At 34.5% G+C, this 24,918-nt stretch overlaps 5 protein-coding genes across 6 annotated transcripts; 3 read left to right on the top strand and 2 right to left on the bottom strand.

Annotated features, from left to right (window-relative positions):
* The first annotated feature begins 327 nt into the window (after positions 1-327).
* Positions 328-3,430, top strand: LOC121769088 (ubiquitin-conjugating enzyme E2-23 kDa-like). 2 transcript variants are annotated; one of them, XM_042165771.1, is made up of 7 exons: positions 328-479; positions 1,488-1,559; positions 1,752-1,831; positions 2,190-2,304; positions 2,614-2,666; positions 2,869-2,997; positions 3,088-3,430. In XM_042165771.1, exons 2-7 carry the CDS (start codon positions 1,516-1,518, stop codon positions 3,222-3,224), a joined length of 558 nt encoding a protein of 185 aa, XP_042021705.1. In that variant the 5' UTR covers positions 328-479; positions 1,488-1,515; the 3' UTR covers positions 3,225-3,430. The 2 variants fall into 2 exon arrangements, with proteins under 2 accessions (XP_042021705.1, XP_042021706.1); XM_042165772.1 differs by having other exon boundaries at positions 335-479; positions 1,492-1,559.
* Positions 3,431-4,709: 1,279 nt separating this feature from the next.
* LOC121767429 (E3 ubiquitin-protein ligase RNF170-like) lies at positions 4,710-8,396 on the top strand. The gene is made up of 5 exons (XM_042163689.1): positions 4,710-5,034; positions 5,120-5,307; positions 5,850-5,939; positions 6,009-6,060; positions 7,986-8,396. The coding sequence occupies exons 1-5, from the start codon at positions 4,857-4,859 to the stop codon at positions 8,132-8,134; spliced, it is 657 nt and encodes a 218-aa protein (XP_042019623.1). The 5' UTR covers positions 4,710-4,856; the 3' UTR covers positions 8,135-8,396.
* Positions 8,397-9,472: 1,076 nt separating this feature from the next.
* LOC121769126 (E3 ubiquitin-protein ligase RNF170-like) lies at positions 9,473-13,297 on the top strand. Its single transcript, XM_042165826.1, has 5 exons — positions 9,473-9,810; positions 10,253-10,449; positions 10,882-10,980; positions 12,360-12,411; positions 12,764-13,297. The coding sequence occupies exons 1-5, from the start codon at positions 9,582-9,584 to the stop codon at positions 12,901-12,903; spliced, it is 717 nt and encodes a 238-aa protein (XP_042021760.1). The 5' UTR covers positions 9,473-9,581; the 3' UTR covers positions 12,904-13,297.
* Positions 13,298-13,510: 213 nt separating this feature from the next.
* On the bottom strand, positions 13,511-16,453 carry LOC121766641 (potassium channel AKT2/3-like). The gene is made up of 6 exons (XM_042162917.1): positions 16,435-16,453; positions 16,034-16,335; positions 14,706-15,479; positions 14,551-14,626; positions 13,879-14,418; positions 13,511-13,799 (listed from the first exon to the last, which is right to left on the bottom strand). Exons 1-6 carry the CDS (start codon positions 16,451-16,453, stop codon positions 13,678-13,680), a joined length of 1,833 nt encoding a protein of 610 aa, XP_042018851.1. The 3' UTR covers positions 13,511-13,677.
* A 5,892-nt stretch (positions 16,454-22,345) lies between these two features.
* Positions 22,346-24,321, bottom strand: LOC121769171 (probable cation transporter HKT6). Its single transcript, XM_042165891.1, has 3 exons — positions 23,137-24,321; positions 22,802-23,032; positions 22,346-22,718 (listed from the first exon to the last, which is right to left on the bottom strand). The coding sequence occupies exons 1-3, from the start codon at positions 24,210-24,212 to the stop codon at positions 22,520-22,522; spliced, it is 1,506 nt and encodes a 501-aa protein (XP_042021825.1). The 5' UTR covers positions 24,213-24,321; the 3' UTR covers positions 22,346-22,519.
* Positions 24,322-24,918: the final 597 nt, after the last annotated feature.

Here is a 24,918-nt window from a genome sequence, read left to right on the forward strand (position 1 = left end):
TGCTCAACAATAAAACTCAATATGAAATCTAATCAATGACATTTAATATAAATAATTTTAGTATATTAATTGAGTTTACTAAATTAATACAAGCCCGTATTAAATAAAATTAATTTAAGTAAATTTTGTATAAATACCTCCATAAATGTTGGTAGTACAATTTCTTCGGCAATAAGTCATATATTTTCAAAAGGCATGCTGAACTGTAATTACGTCACTATTATCAGAATAAATCATAGTAGTAATTATTAAATCCAAATAATAGAAACTTTATTGAGGGGAAAATAACAAGATAAAAGGAAAGCCCAATATTTTCTGTAAGCTATATATATAAAATTTACAGAAGGCAGGAATCCTTCATCATTCACAGCCGCGGCACCATTTCTTCTTCCTCTTTGCAATTTCCAATTCCAATTAATAATCAAAATCCGAAGAATCCCTGCAATCCGATCAGAACCGCCACGCCGCTCTTCTTCTTTGTGAGTTTCTTCATCTAAGTTTCTTCTTTTTCTTTACGGTATTTCTCTTCCCTTGTCTATTTTCCAATCTTCAATAATTTGGGATTGGTTTAGCAGTACCGTTGGAGTAAATTTTTTACTGCATTTTGAGTTTTGCAATACAGATGTTCTAATTCTTATTTTCGTCGTATTATTGAACAACCAGTTCTTTATTAGCACTAGCCCACCGCCTGCTGTATCTATGGAAATACTATTTTATTTTTATTTTTGTTTTTTTGCTTGCACAAATTTGGGAGCTGTACAAGTTGCCGTGTTTTGAGGCTTCTGGTGGTGGGAGATGCGTATTGAGCAGACATTGAGTGAGATTGGTTTGTAAGTATGTTGAGAGATGATTTGTCCCAAATTAGAAATGCCCAATACCATTTGGAAAATAAGCAAAAAATCAATCAGTAAGATGGAGTCTTGGCAAAACCCCCCTCCATTCGTTCTTGCACCACCTTCATCTTATGTTGATTGCAGCAGTTTCCACAAAGAATCTGGGATAAGAATCAGCCCTTCTGTCCTGTTCATCAAACTCATCTTAGCTGTGCTCTTTTTCATATCTGGTCTGCCCCATTTGCTTGTGAAATTCCTCTGAAAGAACCCCTTCTCGTCTCAGTCGAATCGGAATGTTGTTACCCCCACCTCTTATGCTCTCCAGAGGCAGCAGCAGCTCTTCCATTTACATGACTCTGGCTTGGATTTAGCTTTTGTAGGCACGCCACTCGTTACTCGTGTTCTTGTACAGCCAGTTGTGTAATTTGCTAGTGTGATTTCTCAAAGACTGATCAGCTGAGATTGCTTCCGATGCATTGCCATTGCCATGCTTTATGTTTTCTCAACCCTGCAATTCAAAGTTTTGCTTGTAGAAATTCTGCAAGCCATTAGCACACCTAGTGATGATTTCATGCTTTCTTCACTCCTTGCAATTCTTTCTTTAAGTTGTATAAAAAAACTTTTTAAAATTGCTATCACTTTATTCCTTGTTAGGCAGTACACCGAATAGCTCTTTGACGAAATGTCTTCTCCCAGCAAGAGACGTGACATGGATGTCATGAAATTGTAAGTGTTTCTTTTCCAACTATCTCAAGCATCATCTAGTTTGTATCCATCAATGTTATTGATCAACAATACAATTATTTTTGCCTAATTATATTGCATTTGTCGGATCTGCTTTATGATAACATTTGGGGGTTGAAGCTATTAATGGGATACTCCAAATTATTTTACCTAACCTTAATGTTTTTGTTGTAGAATGATGAGTGACTACACTGTGGAGCCCATAAATGATGGCATCAATGAATTCAATGTGGAATTTCATGGCCCAAAAGAAAGTAATGCCACCCTACTTTAGCAGATTACCTCCATCTGATATGACTTTATTTTTTACAGTTGCTTTTGCAATTATGTTGGTGATGCTCTTTATAATTATATGCCACTTTAATTTTCTCATTTCTAGTCCTTATAGTATTAGCAACCTAAGTGACATACTATCACAACTAGATTAATTTTTTTATTAACATCATTATTTGATTGTTTCTTATACTTTTCTGTGTTTCTACTCCCTTGTTGGTCTTCTCGAAAGTGATTATTTCATTAAGATGCTTTTGGTGTATATATCATGGAGTGATGATCTTATAAAATTAACCTCAAGTTTGAAGAGGGTGGTTCTGAAATTGATATTTATTGTAGGTCCATATGAAGGTGGAGTTTGGAAAGTTCGCGTGGAACTTCCAGATGCTTATCCTTACAAGTCTCCTTCAATCGGGTTTATCAACAAAATCTTCCACCCCAATGTTGACGAGCTGTAAGTTCTATGCACTTTTTGTTGCAGCTTTTCAGAGGAATATAAGCTTTGTCTCTATGACCTTTCATTTGCGGAACTGCCTTTTGATTCATGTAAATAATTGGGATTTGGATATGTGATAAGTTACCTAGCAATTCTGTTATAATATGTATACTCTTTTGCACTTGGAGAAAACACTCGTATGGGTTTATCATATCTTATTCAAATAATTCAGAAATCAGAATGTTGACCATTTCATATTTTTTGACCTTCCAGAAACTTTGTCGCATATATTTATCATGCATAAATTTTCATATTTTTGGATGATAGGTCGGGCTCGGTATGCTTGGATGTCATCAACCAGTCATGGAGTCCAATGTTCGGTAAGTTCATCAATTGATTGGAGATCATGACATTAACAAATCGTGGGTGTTTGTATATATCTTTAATCATATAGTAGTAAAAAAGAAGAGATTTGGGTTTCCTTAACTGAAATCCTAGCTCCATTACTGTTTTACTATTATTTTGTTTTGAATTAACGTCGCAATACTCACATTGCCTCGGTAAAATGATGTCCATATGCAGATCTATTGAATGTCTTTGAGGTTTTCCTCCCCCAGCTTCTACTCTATCCGAACCCTTCAGACCCACTCAATGGCGATGCCGCGTCTCTGATGATGAAAGACAAATCAGAATACGATAAAAAAGTAAAGGGTATGTTGTTTCATTCCGTCTCATGGAGAAGTTAAAAAATGGTGAATGCCTTTAAACGTCTTATCACGTATTTTTTCTTGTCCAATTCAGAGTATTGTGACCGTTATGCAAAGAAGCAGGATGCTGATAATAGCGATGAGAGCGACGACGAAGTGAGCGGCAACGAGGCCTACAGTGACGGGCGGAGTGAAAGCGAGGACGAAGTGGCGGGGCATGCGGATCCTTAGGGATTCAATCTATTGTTTTATTAAAATTAATTGTATTATGAATGGCTACTATAATGTATATTAGGACATTAGAGAAGCAGCTGTAGTGACTAGGTATTATAAAAATGCATGTGGTAAATTGAGATCCCAATTTCTTACATGTTTGTCAAGTTTATGTAATACTTGCACAATCATGCTTATATATTACTGTCTGATGTTGGCTTGTATCTCTCTATCTATCTGTATTGTATCTATCTATTCTATTCTATCTATCTATCTATCTCTCTGAATCTTGCAACATAGAAAGATGGCCTTTTGGCAATAATTTGTTGCTTGTTTGTGTTTTTTGTGCAGAATGCCAATATATGTTGTTCTTGACGATTATGAAATTCTTAAAAAGAAAATGTCTGTGTTTGAACTAGTTTTTCACTTGCTCGTGTATTATGTTTGAAATAGTTTTTCTCCATTTGTGATACGATAATAGTGTTTGTTTTTCTTATTTGTTTGATTATGTTTAAGATTCTCTCTCAATAATCAATGTGTTTCTGGTGCAACATTTTAAATTGTGTAATCGTTAAAAATTCCATTTGGATCGGATTTTTAAAAAATTTGGAGTTTGGATCGGAACAGATATTTCAAAATTAGAAGTAATACCAAATCTAAAATATATTTATGTAGTATATAATAAACTTAACAATGTTAAACAATTCTAATGGTATTTGTTACTCCTATTAGATTTTTGGATTCGGCGTTGAATTTTTATAATTTTAGATTTTTGTTATTGTGTTTTTATACTGATTTTTAAATTTTCAATTTTTATAGTTTGAATTTTAATTTTTTAATTTAAATTTATAAATAATTTGAATGAATTCAATTTACAGTGTTTTTTATCGGATCAGGTTATGCAAAATCCAATCCAAAATCATCCACCCCTAACACGCAAATGACAAGTTGGCAAGCAGTAAATTAATAACCATAAATTTTAATTGAATTAATGAACTTCATTTTACAGCTGTACAATAAAATTAGCAAAATTTTAAAAATATTTTTGTTATAAAAACCCAAAATGGAACACGCGTTGAGATAATAGCACGTGATTTGAGTAAAATTCACAACAAGAGAGAGGTCGATCCTATCCAAACACCTTAATCCCTCGTTCCATAATACTAAAATCATTTTATCATTTTAGTATGTTTTATAATAATAGAGTCATTTTTTTAAATAAAAGTCAACACATTTCTTTTCACTTATTTTATTCTTTCTTCATCCCTATCTTTTTCATTTTCTGTTTTATCCTTCATTTACTTAACCCACCTAACATATTTTTTTCATAATCTTCGTGCCGAAAATAAATGTCTCCAACTAATATGGAGCGGAGGGAATAATTAATTGGAGAGTAAATAAAGTGGGACCCAGAAATGGATAGCATGCAACGTGTCGTCACCATTGTTCCATAAGTGGAAATCCTTATGCGGTGAACCGACGCCTTCCAATATCAAACAAACACACAACATTTTCCACGCCAACAATCCATTCCGTGCCATTGTTGAAAATTCGTACGAGGGATTTCACCCCTCCGCATCTCTTCTTCAACAAAATAATCAACAAACAACGCAGCCGAGAATCTCCCCCGCCTACAATCAAATTTTCGAAATGGAAAACGAAGCAGCAGCAGAGTATCACGACGCTTACGAACATTTCACAGATAAACCCAACGAAAACGCAATCATCGCTAAAGATGAGGATTTTGGCGAGGGTGATGATGTGTGCCCCATCTGTTTGGACACCTTCACCATCCCATGCAAATCCAATTGTGGTCACTTGTTTTGCGGCAAGTTTTCCGCTTCATTTCTTTTCAAAGTTTTGAATTCTATTTGGAGGGTGAATCTTATGGGCTTTTTTGGGTGTTTTTTTAGGGGGTTGCGTTCTGCAATTGTGGATGTATAGATACTCGATTCAGCCCTGCAAATGCCCGTTGTGTTGCTGCAGAATCGTGAATTTGGAGGTGCAACCTTCTGAAGAAGCCGATAATGGCGGTCGGGTGAGAAAGGAAGTGCAGCACTACAATGGCCTCTACATCCCTGGCCTCTTTGGCTCTCTCCATGTAAGAAAACTACAATATTTTTGTTTTCTAGAAGATTTCATGTGATTCAATTTTTTTCCCCATAATTGTAAATTGGTATAAATTGAGGGTTTGTGTTGTGGAAATTTTTACATACTACTCCCTATAACCTTAAACAAAACAGAGTTCCTGTAAAATTGTGTGCACTAGAAACAGAGGTTCTATTCCTAAAATATGCATAAGCCTAGAATTATTGAGTTCATATATTCAAGTAAAACTTGAAGGGGTGTGTGTTTTAACAATGGTCATGTTAAATGTTTTTCCAACTTCTTATTAGCATCTTGTGTGGAAGAGAAACAGACTATTTTGACAGCAAGAGTTACATATGCAGATAACGTACTTATGAGGTAGACTTTGAAAGAGTCATTTGGAGATCTGTTGCAAGTATATTTAGGAATATCTTCCTTAATCTTTCTAACGCATTTGTCGTTTTTGTTGCTTGTTTCGTTTTGCTAATGCACTCGTTCTAGCCTACATTGTCTAATTTCATTTTGTGAGTGACTATGGATGAATTATTTTGGCAGACATTACCATTACTAATGGGGAGGATATTCAGAGTTCTAGTGGATCTTGATTATTTGAGAGCCATCTACTACGTACTGCGCATCATCGGGGTGCGTATGATTGGCTGCATTTTGGTTACGACTTGTCCCGGTCTGTACTGATATTTGTTTCATTTGCAGTTATTTCTTGGATTCGTCTATGAACTGCTCGAGTTTGAGTTTTTACCAACCGGTACGACACTTGTCTAGAATCTCATTTTCTCTTCATTTTCCTTGACTTTTTTAAATTTAATGGATGTCTAGTTTTTGAAAATTGAAACCACTTTTTACTATTAAGATCTAGAATCTAATTTTCATGATTCTACACTTACTCGGTTTTAGCTTAACTAGGCTTGTAAACATAGAATCTCAATATTAGAGACAAGAGTTTTGAAATTGAATGATTCTTGAGTAAATATTGAGTCAAGAATCTGACTTGGTTTGATTTTTTGACGACTAAAGTCCCAAAATGATCCTTAACATATTGCGATTTTTTGATTTTGGTCCAAAACATTATCTTTTGAATTATATGGTCCCTTACATTTGAAATCGGATCGCATTTAGTCCGAAATGAATGGAACCGTTAAAATGTAACGGTCAACGAATTTTAAATTGAATTTGACCGGATTAAGAGTTATAAGTATGTTTTATTAATGTCTAATATTGAAAATAATTAATGTCTAATAACCTAAAGGCGATTAAGAGTTATAATTATGTTTTATTAATGTTTGATTAACACAGAAATTTGTGTTAATATGCCGTGCAACAACACATCCAGGGGACTTCTCTCCCTCTCCATCTCCTCCTCCCCTCACACTGCTATGAACTATAATCTCACTCGGAATCTCCCACCTCTTCTTCACACGACCCTCGCCCTCATTAGCCCTCGTCTTCCCTACAGAAAAAAAACGTCTTGTCAACCCTTTTCCTTGCATCACCATCACTCTCTGGCAGAGATATCTTCCTCATTGCCGAAACCTGAGACGCGCCCTGATTATACCTACTCGCCACCACTCTCCCCGGCCTAGACGTCTTCTTGTTTGGAACCGATTTCTCGCCATCTCTAAACAGCTTCTTCGCTGGACTGTGTTCAAAACATATTCTTCCTTCTTCACAACCTTTCTTGAACCAATGGTGGTCACAGCTTGCCTCGATTTCGCCGCAAATTTCCTTGATTTCAGGCTCAAACTGCAACTCTCCACCCTCTCCTCATCAATCCCCTGCAGCTTAAACAAGCAAGACTGCCTCCTACTCTGCAGAGGGGTGTTATTGATCATCACCTGGCTCGATTTCGCTGCTCCGAAAATCTCCGAAGGCCCCAAACTCATCCCTCTACGCCCTGTAGAGAGGATTTCTGCCGGCCCTAAACTAATCCCTCCTGTTAGCCTTTGTTCTTACGATCAAATTCAAAATCTCATCATTCTTGCCGCTCTGTTTCTGCTCCATGAACTTCGCCGCAACGAATATCCCTCTCTTCTCCACAGCTCCCGCGCCAGCCTTCAAAGCCTCCAATCTCGAGTTCAATCGAGTGATTTGCAACTCAATTTCTTCAATCTCCTCGTCGATTTTCAAGATTGGATTTTTCTCGAAACCATTGTCCGCGATTGCTCTCATTTTCAATCTCTGAACTGATTCGACCGCTGTGCGCGGCTTAAACGGCGTCGTCGAGGTCGATCTGGGGAAAAGGGGAAACAGGGTGGAATTGATTTTGATTCTCCGATGCGAAACCTTAATTTTCTTTATCCGGAACAGAATCGAAAGATGAATTAGGGTTTTCGAAATTAGTTATTTAGGTTAATTAGATATTAGACATTAATAAAACATAATTATAACTCTTAATCCGGTCAAAATCGATTTAAAATTCGTTGACCGTTACATTTTAACGGTTCCGTCCATTTCGGACTAAATGTGATCCGATTTCAAATGTGAGGGACCGAATAATTCAAAAGATAATGCTTTTGGACCAAAATAAAAAAATCGCAATATGTTAAGGACCATTTTTGGACTTTAGTCTTTTTTTATCGATGTACATTCAACTGCATTTTTTTTATAAACATTTTAGTGAATAATACTAGTTGGGATTTATGACTTAATGTGTGTATGTGGGGGCTTGGACAGGAGGGCTGGGAATCCATAGAATGTTCGATCTCATCGCTAGCTTGCTCGTTGCTGCTCTTTTTGTGGTAGGTGTGGTGTATAAATGGACGCTTAAACGTCGTGCCAGGCTCTTGGTAGTCGTAGATACTTCGCTCAGGAATGTCACTTGATTTTGGTGTGTATGTCCAACGTAACACCATCGTTACGTGTTGTACTTAAATAGCATTTGTATTAACATATAGGTAGTAGATGTAAAATGTAAATTATAACTGAATGTAGAAAAAAGTCTGAATTGCGTGTATATAGTAAGTAGAATGATGGTTGCTACGCCATGTTGTTACATCCCACATTAAAGTGGAGGACTATCGCATATATCAAAATGATATATGTATATGTCATTTTGACATACAGTATATAGAGAAAGATTTGTTATGCTGCGTGTTTGGGCACCTCTCGCCAATAACGACTACTTCACGCCAATATTAACAAATTTTATTTTAATTTCTATTATTTGTTGTTTCCTTCGCCGTTCTTCATCTTAAAATTAATTAAGAAAAAGATTATCTAAGAAAAACTGAATAGAAAGTATTCTGTAAAGCTGACTACTTTCCTTATTTTTAGAAATCTAATCACTATTTTAATTAGACAAAAAATTAAATAAATTTTAAAATTAATTATTCAAATATTTGCCCATGACAAACAAACGACTCTTATCTGCAATTTTAAACTTTAATAAGGAGAAGCACCAACTCCAATATTTGGAAGAAATTTATATCATTTACAATTTTTAGCGTATATTTACAATTTTTAGCGTATATTTACTTTGGTATTTTAAAAAAAATCGAAGTACTGTATTATTTTTAAAATTTGTACATCTTACTTATTGATATTTACTTGATTTTAAGTGTGGAAAATTCAAGGTGGGTATATGAACAAACGTAGTAAATATTAGTAATATCTAATTTATATCACCAATTTTAAAACATAAATAATTTGATTCTTACATTTTGTATGTGGGGAAGAGTCAATTATCAAATTTCAGAACTTGTCAATTTGCTATTTCATCTGTCCCAATAAGTATGCCTATCTTTTAAGTCGTCCTAAGTATCTAGGCATATTTCTTGGCACATTTTTAGATTAATTTTTATTCACACACTTCTACACCATATTTTAATTCTCCTAAATACGAGTCATAATATAGGGGCAGTCGAAGTATTATTTAAACCAAAATAGGCATGAAACGAAAATGTTATAGAAATTAAATACTCAATATTACATCCAATTTTTTAGAAGTGGGTAGTTTTAAACCCCTAAAATGAAAATCGTTATCTAAGCATATTTATCGACAGTTTCAAAGTAGAACTTTTTAATTCTTAAGCAAAGATGAAATTTGTATTTAACGCCCAACAATTTCATAAATTGACCTGTTTCTTTTTTGAGATATTGTATTTTATTTTATATTTTTATGATTAGTAGTACTATTAATAAATTGGGCGTGTGGGCCATGGAAGCTTCGGGATCGTCACGCACAATGTACTTCTGCATTCAATTCTGACCAACGCTAAATTTACACACAATTATTGAAAATCTTGAGCTCTCCGGAAATCGTATTCGACTATGAATCCGATCTCGGAACCTATCACCGGAGAGATAAGCGGCGCGGAGGAGGTTTCTGCCGATGAAAGAGAAACAATTTCAGCTGGCGATGGTGATAGTAATGAAGCTTCTACATCCGATGAGCGAGAGAGGAAGTTAATGGAGAACCCTCCCTCTGATGATGTTTGCCCCATTTGCTTCGGCAATTTCGTTGTACCCTGCCGCGCTCCTTGTGGTCACTGGTACTGCGGTGAGCATTTTTTTAGTAATTATTGATTTTATAAATTAGGTCTTGTTATTTGCAGAATCATTTTATTGTTATTGGTCTTAAATTCTCCATACAAGCCGAAATATCAAACTTTAATGGACGTGGTGTGTGTGTGTGTGTGGTATTCTGGAAGATTTAAGTCGCAGGATTTTGGTTAGTTAATTTCCTAAATTGGGGAATCAGTGTTGGCTGTCTGTGATATCACGATTTTAGCTGTATACTTTTTGTTATTTTCTGGAATGCTAGTTTTTCATGTAGTTAAACTGGTTTTCTGAAAATTTGGTACTCTTGGAATCAATGTGGTAGTAATTTACTATGTTGCTTGCCGCATAGACTGGCCTATTTCTTATGAAGAGAGAAACCATGTCATGCACTTTTATTTAATCTTTCGGCAAGCTGATATATAAATGGTTTATGTGGACAGGAAGTTGTATTCTGCAGTACTGGAACTTTAGTGCCGCATTGCAGCCATGTAAGTGTCCTATGTGCTCTCAGCGCATAACTAAGTTGATACCAGAAGCATCATTGTATCAAAGACGTCAATCAGAAATAAGTAAAGTCTTACGGAGTGTCGGCGACTATAACCGCTTGTTTATGGGAGGAATTTCTGGATTTGTGCTGGTAGGTGCTATGCATTTGTATACATGCTTATAAGATCTGAATATATTCTGCTAAATTGTGGAAATGTCTTAAAGTTCACATGTGATTCTGCAAAAGTATCAGTTTACGGTTGAAAGTAATTTGGATGTTTGATAATTTATGTGCTTATATTTCTTCTCATTTGGTATTTGAAATTTTATCTAATTCTGCATAAATAATTCAAGAATTAGAAAGCAACTTTTGACCATGTGAACTGATAATTGTAAATTGGTAAACACGAACTGAATAGGTTGTATGTTCATCTGATGAGAAGGTTACATGGGTGCATTAGGCAAGTAATCTAGTACTACATAACTGCTACCCTTGTGCGTATTATTTTATTTTCTTAATATTTGTACCATGTTCATGTCAACATTTTTTCCCTTTCCCCTTTCTGTTCCTTTGTTTTGGCAGAAATTTCTTGCTATTCCATTGTATATAAAGAGAACGTTCCGAGAAATGCTGAATCCTGACAGACCTGGTATTTATCTCCACGAAATGCGGATTATTGCAGTAAGTTCTCGTAACTGTTGCTGAAAATGGAGAGGGAACTTGTATTTACCTTCCTTTAACCCCCTTGTATGAGTGGACATTTCTTCTACAAGACAAATGTTTTTGGTGGTTAACTTACCATCAAAAGTTAATGGTGTCAAATATTGTATAGGAGCTTTCAGATACCATGGAGAAGCATGGGAAATCTCCTTTTATCACTCAACCTGGGATCATACTTTTTTAAAACATGAAGTTATACATTGAAGCTAGGGTCAACTGATACCGATTGGTGAAACTGATACCCTGAGATCATGTTTTTCTTAAATTCTCTCTGAAGTAACTTTCTGTCGGCTGTGAAGTCTCTTGATTAAGTTGGACGAAGATATATTCATGATGTTTTGTCCCTTGAAGGCATGTGGATTTTAAGATTTAATGGTCCTTACCTTAGCCAAGGGGGTTTTAGTTTGTGTACATCTTAAACTTCTAATATCATGGACAAATGAGTAGTTTAGAACATCTTAAGCTTCTCCAGTTATCATTGTTATGCTGGTTCCCAACTATATATGTCAAAGATTCAGGAAGTGTGATTGGGTTGAACATCTTCTCTGGTTCATGGGTCTCTGGTATTTTTCCGATGCAAGATAAACTTTTGCCTCTTTGGCTATGTTAAGTGGAAGCAATTAGACAATGAGGAATCATTGTTATCCAATACTATCGCATATTTTGAGGTTATATGGCAAGGGGAGAAGCCACGGGGTACCTTTTGTTGGAAAGGAAAAGAAAAACAATTCAAAGTCCTTTATGTAAAAATAAAAGTAGTCTATTATCTGGGACAACAAGAAAGGGAACTTGTCTAAATAATTGTGATGAAGTAATAATTGTCGTTTGTAATCTTAATTTTTTTGTGAACATTTGACCATTGTGTGTTTCAGATTTCTTGTATCAAATATACCTGTTTTTTTTTCTTGTACTGTATCTTTCCTCGTTTGTGTTTGCGCGCGTGATTCTGCTATTTCATGGAAGAAGTAATAATTGTAGTATAACAATTCTGATAGAAGAAAAGACCTAATTGCAACCTCTAAAACCATCAGAGATAAAAAAATTGAAAATACTTTCTTAAAACTGACGATGAACAAAAAGCCACAGGAGCCTAACCGTATGTCAGACGCAGTAAGCCAATAAATAGTACCTAATCTCTTGGCCAGCCAATAGCTTGCCCACTGTGTGAAGCCTACAGAGAGCAAAATCAGATTATAAACACACCAGAATCTAACTGTCAATATAATGTGTCCTAGCTCAGCTATGCAATGATATATATGATTGTATACCTGGGTTGCATTTGTGGGGTTGGGGTGCAAATTGCATTATTTTGTTTGCTGATTTATGATATATGGTTGCAGATGTTCCTTGGACTCATCTACTCATTTGCTCCCTTTGACTTTCTGCGAATAGGTATTTCAATCTCATTTCCTTTTAACTATAGTTGGGGTTGGTTACAGAAATTCATGTTTTGAGGTTTGCACGTCTACCCATTTGTTCAATATGAAAATATAGACAAAATACAGAATACAGATTACAGGGTTCTGTCAACGGTGAATTCTAAAGGGTACTATTGCGTTTGCACTTGCAAACAGTGATTAATTGCGGAAAGGAGTGTACTGTGGCGTGATCATGATAGTATAGTATATTCTCAAAGTCACAAAGTTGTCCTTTTTACTTGCTTAATGCTTTCTGTACTCTAAACTACAAAATAAATTAAATGCTTTCTGTTCTCTTTTAGATTTAAATTACCTATTTTGTACAGGTCGTGGGAACATAATAGATTTGTTTGACTACTCTGCTTTTGCTCTCTCATTCATCTTGTATCTGGTTGGTCTGTACCTCCGTTGGAAGCGCGAAAGGAACATTAGAGAGTTGGTTGAAATGCCGGAAGCTCATGATTGAGACTTGAGAATCACTGTAATGCCAACATCTAGCCATCTTTTCAACGTTTTGAGCTTGTAGATAGAGCCGGATGTCTTCACAACTTGGCATGTGTGTTTGTGATGTGGTCCATGATGTGCTCATTGTCCCTGAGCTATGGCTGCATGTTTCGTGTAGTTGTACTGCTGTGTTTATATCACTTGTACATAAAATTAGAAAATTAGGTCTCCGTTTAACTGCACGTTGTCTATGCGTTCAGATCGTTATGTAGAAATTTGTGTATGGGATCTGCTTGTTGAAGTTGTAAGTTTTAGGTAGAGAAGATAAAGAGACAACATGGCTCTACTTGTAGTACTTGAGAAACTTTCAAATGTTTGCTCACTTTCAAAGTGTAATAAGATTTGTATTCAGGTTACATTTGCACTAAATTCACTTGGGGTTACATATGCACGTTTGTAAGCTACCATTATTCATTCTAGTATTTTGACACATGCAAAATATTTCAAATAGTGATATGATTTTTGATGCATGACATAACATTCAGCGAAATTTGATGTATGTTAAATTTCGCAAGTGACAAAATTTACTTGCAGACTTGCAGTAGTACTCCATCAAATGTGTACAAAAGTATGTATATATATGTGTGTGTGCAAGTCAATTTTGTTACATAAAAGTAGCAAATTTTGTGACAAGCTCTTGGGATCACTAAAATTATGCCACTAGACACACTACTAAACAATTTTGCTGTAGTGGGGCTACTTAAATTATGCAGACTGGTTATTACCTAACATAACACTAACTCTCAGTCTCAACTATAAACAGTTTATCATTATCTCTTATCACTTGAATGGAATCAATTTCAGCACCTTCCTCATTAGTCACCAATGCATTTGTAGCATCAAATCCAAACTTCTGACCTGCTCTCAAACATGTAATTAAGTTCACAATTGGTAGAAAACAATTATAAGAGTAGGTTTTTCTTGGAGTTGAAAATACCTGCAATGGTCTTGAGCTCATCTAATGTACTCGGCATTCTCACCAATTTACCAGGGTGATTAGTAGTGCTCCGATTGGCCGTATGGCCTCGGTAGATGCTAACCCTCAAAGGGAGTACTAACCGTTCCTCTTCTTTAGTTTTCTTGTGGCTATCATCTTCTTCAGTGGTGTCAGACATAACTATGCAGTGGCCTATCTCCCTCTTCTGCAGCATATCGTTCAAATTTACCGGTGGAATCATATTCATGATGGTTTCGTCGACTTGGGACCCGTTCATCACTAGAAGCTGCACTATGTCTAAATGGTTCTCTGTCGTCGCCACTTGGATAGCAGTTAGCCCATGCACATCCTTTGAATCAACGTATAACCCGTGTTTCAGCAGCTCCTTCATCACTCCCACGTCGTTTCGTTTGGCTGCTGTGCAGAGGAGATCGCCGGCTATGAATGGATCAGAGATGGAAGCCCAGTGGTAGAGGATCTTGAATATTGAATGATGCTTTGCTGCAATAGATTCCCATAGCGCTGTGTTTCCTTCCAAATCTGTCACAGTTATTCCTCAAACTTAACTTAGTATCATGATCATTTATCAACATAAAGGGTTAATTTATCATGCTTTTTGCAAAAGGTACACAACTTACATTTCATATTAAAAAACATCAAAATGTTGGTTACCTCTTAGGTGTAAGCTGCAAGCATGTTTGAGGAGAACAACTACACATTCTTCGTGGCCTTTCGACGCTGCTATATGCTGAGATGTTTCGGAATCGTTAGGCCAACAAACACACAATATGCAGATAAAAGGCATGAAAAATTTAGACAGAATGTACCAATGGAGTCTTCCCTTTAGAATCTCCAACATCAGGGTCAAGACCGGCCTTCAGAAGCTCGTTAAGAAACGCAGCGTTTCCCGTTCCCGCCACAGTCACCAAGTTGATCGACATGTTCACATCACCATCCACCTCTTCATCCATGAACAAATCCCCCAACCGCAAATCTTTAAGCTTCTTGTGATGCTGAAGGAAGTTCTTGAGCATGATGACATTATCCTCCTGTCTCGTCTTCATTGCTTCAACCAGAGACGAAGTTTTGAGCCTCAGCATCTGCGAGAGCGTCTTGGTGCGATATGTGAAGCTCTGAGGCGTTGAGCAGAACGCTCCGACTTCACCAAACATGCCACCCGAACTGAACTCCCAAACAACGTTTTCTTTCTCCAATTCGCAGTCAATCATCTCTACTTCCCCAGACACGATAATGTAGACGTCGTCAGGAGCCTCTTTCTGTATTATAACATCCTCTCGCGGTGGGATGTACTCTGCTTTCATGTCTGCTACCAGAAGCATGAGGATTTCTGTGGAGACGCCCTTGAAGAGATAGACCCCTTGTATGGTTGGTAAGAAGAGGTGGTGTTGGATGCTTTTGCATAAGGTTTTGGGGAGCTGTTGTATGAGTTGGTTCTGGTTCAAGCTCTCGGCTTTGAATCGGAGGCACATGTAAGCCAGAATCTGGTCTTTCAACCGAGGAGGCAGACGATTCCGCATCACAAAACTTGATGCAGCTTCGATGCTACTTCTCTGCACAAATATTGGTAACTTGCGTGCAATGTTTTATTGTGCGTGTGTTGTGTATGTGGAATGTTGTGTGTCGATGCTACGTCTCTGCATAAACAAATCAAATATTGGTAACTTGCGTGCAATGTTGTGTGTCGTGCGTGTGTTTTCGACGTGTATGTGCAGTGTGTGTGCAATGTTGCATGTCATGTGCGTGCACACACGATGCATGTATTGTTAGAAGATAGAAGAGAGGCATCAAGAATGAAAACAAAAATACAGTATCAACTTTCCCAAATAAAAATGGTTACTGGGGCTCATGTAATTAGTCTTAAATTTAACTGAGACAATATATTTTTTCATTATAGGATGAATGACAATTAACATTCTTCTATATAGCCCATGAATTATTTGTACATCTTTTACTTCAGTATTGCCTTTTCACATTTTGATTCTATTTTACAACATGCATTGTGTGCATGTTGTCTGTTTGGGATGTACTTGATTTCACAACTATTACATTTCAATATTTACTTAATTGTGGGGATTTTGAATTGAAATTCAATTTCAAATCCAAGCCTTCAATTCCATGATACCAGAGGACTTACGAATTCCATGGTTCGACGGGTGCCCTCAACGACCAAGTCGGTCATGTTGCCAATGATGTAAGCAGTGAGGCCAAAGCTGAAGAGCATGTAACATATGATGAAAGCCATCTCTAAGGTGTTCTGAGCGTGGATGTCGCCATAGCCGACAGTGGTCATGGTGGTGGTCGACCAGTATAAGGCCGAGATGTATCGAATCCAGAGGCTCGTCTCTTTGAAGTTCGGTATAGCTGACCCGATCCACGTGTTGCCTTCGTCTGGATACTGCACAGCCAGCAAGTATGCCAAGCATGCCGCAAAATGTGCTAGCAACAATGTCACCTGATTCAATCATTCATTTCTACCTATTAATTTACATGTTCAATTTACACATGCATGCCAATTTTGTAATTTTCTTTACTTACGAATAGGAGTCTCGCACATCGAACCCAAAAATAGCTAAACCTGATGTCTTTTTCGATCCTACACGTGACAATCGAAAAAGAAAAATATTAAAAATAAGTACATAAAAACCAGCAAACCGTTGGCCTCAATACAAAAATTGGAACTGTGGATTTCTTTGCCAGGCCGATTATGGTTCCAATTTTTGCAAAACTGAAGCAGCGATTTCTAAAAGTTAGAAATTATAAGTTCATTATTTAACGTATTAAGTGTTGATATAGTTTATTTAATACTTCGTATTAAATAGACTAATATGTTGTGGTCCGTATGTGCGGACAGGAAACCACCTCTATCGAATTATTTAGAATTAATAAATATAAGGAATTATCAATTAGTATAATAAATATAAAATGAAAAGATCAACATATTGTATACTATAAGAAAAGATTATAGTAAGTAAGGATACACAAATGAAAAATCAAAATGTGAAAGCACTATTACAGGCACCGCAACACAACTTTTGATATAATCTCTAAACATTCATTTAAAATATAGTAGTAATGTCTAAACAGTAACAATCTAAAACAAATGTTCTAATTAGGAATGATTATGAATGTACAACTACGATAGAAGGAAAAAAACGATACCATCCTTAGGAAAATAAACGAATTCGAAGGGAAATAGTAATATATAAATGGCAAAATTACAAAATGAGTATGAAAAAATCGTGTTTGATTAATGATAAAAAATCGTGTTTGATTAACGTGATTATCAACGGTGGCCGCTTGAAAGAGACCAATGCCAAGTTGGTGTTGTAAGAATTGTTGGGGTGTCATTTTCGCCTTTATGGGTAGGCTGTAATAGAAAGTGCCACATTTTTATATGAGTGGTGATAAATGGCCATATTATGGCCCGCCATAATAATAAAATATTAATAAAAATTGTGTAATTAATACTCATTTAATGAGATCAGCTGGCCTTGGAAGTACAAGTTTTTTTTAAGACTATTGTACCCTTAAATAAATTCTTTATGTAAAATATATTTATATGTATCCATACATCTAAAAATTAAAATAGTACATTCTTATTCAATCAACAATGCGGCGGAAAATTGAGGGATGTAGAATTACTCTTTTTGTTAATGTGTGGTGAAGAGTCGATGAAGAAGGGAAAGAGTGGGGATGGGAAAGAGTTCTTAGTAATTCAAAATAATGCACTAAAAATTATTTAATCTTCACATAATTTTCAATACGAATTTAATTAATTATTCATTAAATTTGTTATTATACTAATTCTCAATTTTATTAAATAAATTTAAATAACATACATTTTGACCATGATAATTTAAAATACTATAATTTGATATACAAGTAATTCACATTTTACAGAGAATTGAATTTCAATATTAAAAATATACAAAAAAAAACTAGTACTCCTCCGTAGTAGATTAAGTACTTTTAAGTGAAATATGAGATTAATATTGAAAGTGAATTAAATCATTTGATATCCTAAATTAGTTGCGGACACTTTTATGTAGTCTATAATTGAATGTAGTTGAATAATTGAATGTTTGAATTGGAAATTTCAATTGTTCTTACAATTCGGTTGGTCATGGATCAGTTTGAAATTTATTTAATCTTAAGCTTTAATTGAATAATTGAGATCAAATTAATTTGAACGGAAGATAATTGAATATTTAAATAGTAAAGAAATTTTATTTGATCTTAGGTTCCATTGAATAATTAGGATGTGTATTAATTTGAATTCAAAATAATTCTTAAAATTCATTCAGTAATTTAAATTATAATCATATAAAAGTAATAAAAGTCACTTATGAATAAGTTAGTGGAATGTGAGTCTCACTTATATATATATTAGTTTTATAAAAAAATGTGAGTGTAGTATGTTGTTGGGATGTGGGGTCTATTTACTATTTATGATAAAAATGAAATAAGACTATTATAGTGAGACAAACGAAAATGACAAAATATGACTTTAATTGTGGGATGTAAATATAGTGATGATATAACAATGTACTAATTAGTATATATACACGAATATATCATAATACGAAAATCAATAATTATGATATCAATCCATGAAATAAAATTAAAATACAAAATTATAAAATAATTGATATATAATATTGAAATATTATTATATGTTAGTATTTTATAAGCTATAATATTCAACAATAATGTGTGATACAATATAAAAGAATATTATTAATGTTATCAAGTTAGTATTATCTACATTGTTGTTCTTGTCATTTTATAAGATATGGAGTACTATTATGGTGTTGTAAATAAATTATATTTGATCAGATATAAGGAAATAGAAAAAAGCATCCCTGATCAAAAATTTTCCGACGAACCAAATGTGTCAAACCACATTTGTAAAGGAAAGAGTAGGCGAGAGGGTTGTTGATTCATTTTAAAACTGTAAATTGTATTGAAATTAAATAACAGAAAAAGTAAGCAGTATAAAGATTTCAATAGGCAAGGTTTATTATTTAAAAACGCTACAGCACTAATAACTACACTTATTACTCTTATTATTTTAATACTTGTAATTACCATTATGTCCCTGTATGACCAGTCACATTGTGGCAGCATAGCATTACTCTTTTTATATGGCATAGCATTACTCTTTTTATATTTAGCCATAACATAGGCCAATCCACTTTATATGTTCCTCATCCATAATAAATTTATTTTTTTATATAGAAAATAAAATATAAAACGAATTTAATTAGTAGTAGTAAAATATAATGGACCCCACCCCACTTGGGAATTTGTGGAATCGCATTCTTGACACCTACCTCAATGTGGAAACTTCTACAGTAAAGTGAATATATAAAGCATATATGCATTAACCTAATTACCATAATTATAGAGAGATGACATTGGCTAAAAAATGAATATATATAATTAATGATGATTCTGTGTCTTTTCTTTCCTTTTCTCTTGGAAACAATGTTTATTCTTTGTTGGACTATTTCCAATGAGATTGTTTTTACTTTTTACCACTTTTTCTAAATATTCTTCCTGGTTATTCAATTACCCTAGTATGATGGGATGGTAAACGCTTAAAAAACTGAATTTATCAGTGAATTTACTGACAAATCAAATAAGCTAAATATCAAGTTTGGAGTAGTGCTGAACTTTTATGCTTATAAACAGCTTGTATCGATAAAATATTACAATTATTAAAAACATATTCTTTAGAAAAGTAGCAATAAAGTTCCTAGAACTTCATTTTCGAATTTTTGGATTTGAGTATTAAAATATTACAATTATTAAAAGCATATTCTTTAGAATTCTAATAGCTTCATTGGTGGATTAGAATATATTCTTCATAATAAGTTCTAAACATAAAAAATGATTTGATTATATTCTCCAAGTTCTAAAGTCTAAACATAAAAATTAATTATTGTCACGTGGTACTATATATTATTAACACTAAGAATCTCTATAAGATTATGTACTCCCCCCATTAATTCCATCATTAAATACCTCATATTATCATTTTAGAATGTTCATCATTAAATATCTCATTTCATTTTTACTATTTTAGTAAATGGATTCAACATTTCATCAACTCATTTCACACATATTTTTTTATTATAAAACAATAAAAAAAATACTAGGACTTATATTCCAAACTTTTTCTACTTGCTTTTCTTCAAACTTGTGTTAGGTCAATGAGATATTTAATCTATATATAACAGTCATATTAGGTAAAGTAATTAAAACTAAAATGATGCGATATGATGAATGATGGGAATTGGGAAATAAAGCATAAGAAGAAAAGAAGGGATGAACTGACCTTGTAGCAATCTTTTTACGATCAAGAACCAATAATTTGAGTGGTGGAATCCATATACGCAACAAAAAAAGTGAGGACAATATCGATGGCAAAAAAGATGTCGACGATGTAAAGTGGTGGGCTTGGTTTTGAGTTAAGAAATGCTATCTCATAAGGGCACACCCACGCCGAGTACACAACCAATACCACCATCACTGTCTCCCAACACCTGCACCACCATTAATTTCAATTTCTAAATTCCTATTTTAATTATCAAGGATGTGTTCAAGTAAATATTTTAGTGATGCAAACGTATGTTCAATCAATCGCAATTGTAGAAATATAGAAGGGAAAGGAGGAGAAAGAATGTTTTTGTAAGATGGGGATATTACGTGACAGTATGTCCGAACCACTAAACTTTTATTCGCATGAGTTCAATTCACCCGTTTCACATACTGTTACATTTCTAGAAGTTTCTGTGTTATGAAATTTATTTGACTAATACATGTTGAAAACATATAGGAAAGAAGGGAGTGGAAGGGAAGAACTCATTATATATATAAATGATAAATGATATTAGTATGAGTGGTAGATATGGTATGATGTTAGTATGGGTGAAGAGACAAAATATTAAATGATGAAATGGTGCTTTCAAAATAGTGCAATAGGTGGGTCACACTGCGATTGATTGATTTTGTATCCGATAAGGTCTTTTATAATGCACAATTTTAATTTTTTGTATTTATAATAAAAAAAATTGGATCTTTAGTCTATTTTCTAAGAATGGACTGAGGCCCCTACCTACTTTTGTCCCACACACAAGTAAATTAGAGTTAATTAATTCACTATACTTAGCTTTCCTTTTTTTTGTTTTTTTTTATGTTTTTTTTGATGTTCAATTTTTTCGTGGTCTAATTTGAATTGCTTGTTGTTGTAGTAGTGTTTTAATTGTGACAAAAAACTTGTGCCTTATAAAAAAGGAAACAAAAGATAGAGAGAGATCCGTGTTTGACTACTCAAGGATATGATACGTATTTTATAAAGATGGGTATAATATCAAGATTCTCTTTTTTTTATGTATTTTTGTTGTGATTAAAAAAGCACTTTTTATGGCTTGCTCAAAACAAGTCTTGGAATGATGCTAATAATGGCACCAGATGCCAACAATTTGGTGGATATTCTAATTAATTTTATTTTTTCTTTTCTTATGGTAAGGATTCCACCACATAAACTGTAGTAAAATTTAGGTTGTAGCATATCGTATGCAGACCATGTGTTTTAGACTTTTAGCCTGATCATCCTTGGCCACATTTTTCTGGTTTATAAATAAAGGTATGTACATTTTGATAATATAAGGACAAATTTCCAAAACAATCATCAAATTCTGGTCGAACTCGTAACTTTAAAACATGACCAATATTATAATTTTGACATTTTTCTCAATTGTCCTATAATGAAATAGTCATGTTGCATATTTGAATTTATCGACGTGGTTCGTACATGTGTAAAACTTAAAGACGTGAGTGACTAATGGTATTAAATGTAACCAGTTAAGTAGTTGAACATTTTGTTTACACAGTAATTTTCATAATTAGTCTTGCAAATCTCATTTTATGAATATTTAGAAAAATGTCAAACTTATATTATAATCCGTCATTTTTTAATTAAGATTGTAAAATTAACTAAAATTTGACTAAATTTGGTTACAAAACTACTCATAATGCAATGTTTCACGGAGAGACAACTGATTACATTAACAAAGAATTTGTGTATATGTGGAGAAATATTAAGTATACGTACTGCATATATTTAGGCATACTATTATTTTACTTTTCACTCAAACTTGTCAACCTCGATCACCAAAAATGAAAAGAAGTTTGCCTTATAAATTAGTAATCTGAGTACTAAATTGGATGATTATACATGATCTCTTTCTACATGCATATTATTAAGTCCAATTTTTGTCTACACTATTCTGTCGATGTTTGTCTGGAGTATATATTTAACTAGTTACACGATTTCTAATGCTCCCTCCGTCCTACAACAAAAGTCCGTTTTTACCATTTTAGTATGTCTCACAATAAAAGTCTCATTTCACTTTTATTATAAATAGAAGTATGCCTCACATACTACTAACTTATTTCATTCACATTTTATTACTATAAAACTAAAATATAATAATGAGACATACATATTTCACTAACTATTTCCACCATTTTTCTTCACAATTCTTAAACTCCTTATTTGGGGATGGAAGGAATACAATTTTTTGTATATTGAGAATGAAATTATGTGGTGAAGTTATAAGAGCTTCCACGCTTGGCCTCCCTTGATGTTGAACCTTTTCAATCTACCAAATAACATGACTACCATGAGTATTAATTTGCCTTCATCACTCCATTTTCCGGCAAGTCCATACCATTTTCCGACACATTTTGGATCCCTTCTTACCTGCCGATCGCAGCTATAACCGGTTGTCAATCCCACATTTCCATAGGCACTGCAATATTTTGTTAATTAGCACGAATTATTACTAATGAAACGAACAATAAAGAAACATATATAGCATTAATTGTTTATCACCTTATCACTTCAAATGCTATATTCAATACGCTGAAGTTGATAGGATCATCTTTTAGGCTCTTCCTCTCCGTAATGCAAATCATAACGATGAATATAGCAAGATAAGAAATTTGTGAAAAGGTGAAGTTCTTGGCTATAATGTTTTTTCTTTTTTCCTCTTTTCCTTCTATCATTGGTTGGCCTTGTTCATCACTTTTGATAGGTACAAATGATGTATATGGAGGAAGATACCTGTCAAAATACAAATACAAATACTAATTAACTCATGATGGGATCGAGCATTAACCACTCTACTACCAGGCCAACTTAGATGAGAGAGAGAGAGAGAGACTAACATCATGAGCATGAAAAACACCAATACGGCCGGGGCGATAGTTGAGAGGTCAACAATATTCTCGCCGGAATGCCTAACGTTGGCGCATTGGAAAAAGATTCCGACCACTCTCCGGTAACTATTCATGCCATCCAATCCCACATTATACCATTCCATAGAGGAAAACAATATGGAAGCAATCAAAGGAAATCCTAACACTGTCGTTAAAAGTAGCATCGACTCCAGCTGAGGAAGCAAGTGTGGGAATCCAACCTCCCTCGTATTCCTGAGCAAATACTCAGCCTCATTCCTTTTCAATCTCTTCCCCAACAACCATATCATCGCTCTCAAAGCCGATGGAAACAATGTGTTTCCAAGAAGGATTTGAGGAAGAAGGATGAGAAGAAGACCAGTGTTTTTACTAAAAACAATCAAGTTCTCATTCGTAGGGATGAATCCACAGTTAGCAAAGGTCGAAACCACCGTAAAAACCGAAAAAACAGAAGTTTTAATCCCCTTGCTCTTTAGCACACTCTCCGCACCCGAAACAAGAGACAGATACATTAACACAGATGCAACGCCGATCATTTGCACAACCACAACATACCCCAACACTAAAATTGCCAAGAATTTTATCGAATCGAATTTGAGAAAAGAGTGATCAGTTGTCAACACATTAGGTGGGGATTCCACAGACTCAACTCTTCCCTCGAAAAAGGGTCTGGGAGTGAAGTGGAGACGGAGGAGCGAGGTGAAGATCTCGCCGCCAAGGAACATCAACAATGTCATCACTATCAGGTGTTGGCCGGTGAAAACCTCCATTTCCACCGTCATCATGCTGGAGACGGTGGCTGCCGACACGGATGTGAAGAGCAAGTCGATGTTCCTAGGCATGGGCGAATGGGGCCGAGGCTTCCATGCCTTGAGCATGACGAACCCGAATAGGGAAATGAAGAGCAAGTAGAAGAGAGACATGAAAAAGGGGTTGGATTTCATGACAAGAATGTGGTAGGCGCGAAAGAGGAGAAGCTTGGTTACTTTCCATGAACTAATGCAAAGGGTTTGTATTTTCTTTGTGTAGTAAGAAAAGTGATCCATTATTTTTTGTGGGTTGAATTGGTTTTGCTCGTTGAGGTATATATAGAGGGTCGCGAAAGAGGAGAAGCTTGGTTACGTTCCATGAACTAATGCAAAGGGTTTGTATTTTCTTTGTGTCGTAAGAAAAGTGATCCATTATTTTTTGTGGGGTCAATTGGTTTTGCTCGTTGAGGTATATATAGAGGGTGTAATTAATAAGTAACACTTACTAGGAGTATAAAATAATGACAAAAGAGTCAACCTTAACTAGGTCATTTTAGTATGGTCGACCTTAAAATTATGAGACAATCAATACTTATAATATTAACTAAATTTTGAAATAATTAAAAACTATGGATAATGAACTATATTCTTGTGATTGTTTAGTGGATGAGATTAATAAGATTGATATGATTGAAAATGATTAAATAATCAATCAAACTTGGGATGAATATCAACCTCAGGATGATTAATGGAGGAGGAGTTATCAATCACAACTGGAATCATGTAAAAAAATAAATTAATTAAGTTGGATTGTTAATTTTATAAGTGACTGATTAATTAATTAAACGAAAGGCTATGTTACAATATTAACAAATATATAAATAATACATTTAAATTGAAGAGAAGGGTTTTAAGGAAATTGTTTTGATATTATTTACTGTAGTAAGGAATTTAAATATGAATTTAATTGAATTACTTCCAAGTCCAAGGAATGAAATCTGGA

This window comes from Salvia splendens, chromosome 15 (assembly GCF_004379255.2).
Source record: "Salvia splendens isolate huo1 chromosome 15, SspV2, whole genome shotgun sequence".
NCBI classification, from domain to species: Eukaryota; Viridiplantae; Streptophyta; class Magnoliopsida; order Lamiales; family Lamiaceae; genus Salvia; species Salvia splendens.

Bases quoted from the DNA above. Each gene is read 5' to 3' on its own strand.
- LOC121769088 (XM_042165771.1), top strand. From the start codon at position 1,516: ATGTCTTCTCCCAGCAAGAGACGTGACATGGATGTCATGAAATT. The intron at 1,560-1,751 runs GTAAGTGTTTCT...TTTTTGTTGTAG, and splicing joins GACATGGATGTCATGAAATT to AATGATGAGTGACTACACTG. The intron at 2,998-3,087 runs GTATGTTGTTTC...TGTCCAATTCAG, and splicing joins ATACGATAAAAAAGTAAAGG to AGTATTGTGACCGTTATGCA.
- LOC121767429 (XM_042163689.1), top strand. From the start codon at position 4,857: ATGGAAAACGAAGCAGCAGCAGAGTATCACGACGCTTACGAACATTTC. The intron at 5,308-5,849 runs GTAAGAAAACTA...TTATTTTGGCAG, and splicing joins GCCTCTTTGGCTCTCTCCAT to ACATTACCATTACTAATGGG. The intron at 5,940-6,008 runs GTGCGTATGATT...TTTCATTTGCAG, and splicing joins ACGTACTGCGCATCATCGGG to TTATTTCTTGGATTCGTCTA.
- LOC121769126 (XM_042165826.1), top strand. From the start codon at position 9,582: ATGAATCCGATCTCGGAACCTATCACCGGAGAGATAAGCGGCGCGGAG. The intron at 10,450-10,881 runs GTAGGTGCTATG...TTGTTTTGGCAG, and splicing joins GAATTTCTGGATTTGTGCTG to AAATTTCTTGCTATTCCATT. The intron at 10,981-12,359 runs GTAAGTTCTCGT...ATATGGTTGCAG, and splicing joins ACGAAATGCGGATTATTGCA to ATGTTCCTTGGACTCATCTA.
- LOC121766641 (XM_042162917.1), bottom strand. The intron at 14,419-14,550 runs GTAACCAACATT...TAACTGTGACAG, and splicing joins TTGCAGCTTACACCTAAGAG to ATTTGGAAGGAAACACAGCG. The intron at 13,800-13,878 runs GTATTTTCAACT...GTTTGAGAGCAG, and splicing joins TGAGCTCAAGACCATTGCAG to GTCAGAAGTTTGGATTTGAT.
- LOC121769171 (XM_042165891.1), bottom strand. From the start codon at position 24,212: ATGGATCACTTTTCTTACTACACAAAGAAAATACAAACCCTTTGCATT. The intron at 23,033-23,136 runs GTTAGTCTCTCT...GTATTTTGACAG, and splicing joins GTGTTTTTCATGCTCATGAT to GTATCTTCCTCCATATACAT. The intron at 22,719-22,801 runs GTGATAAACAAT...AAAATATTGCAG, and splicing joins ATAGCATTTGAAGTGATAAG to TGCCTATGGAAATGTGGGAT.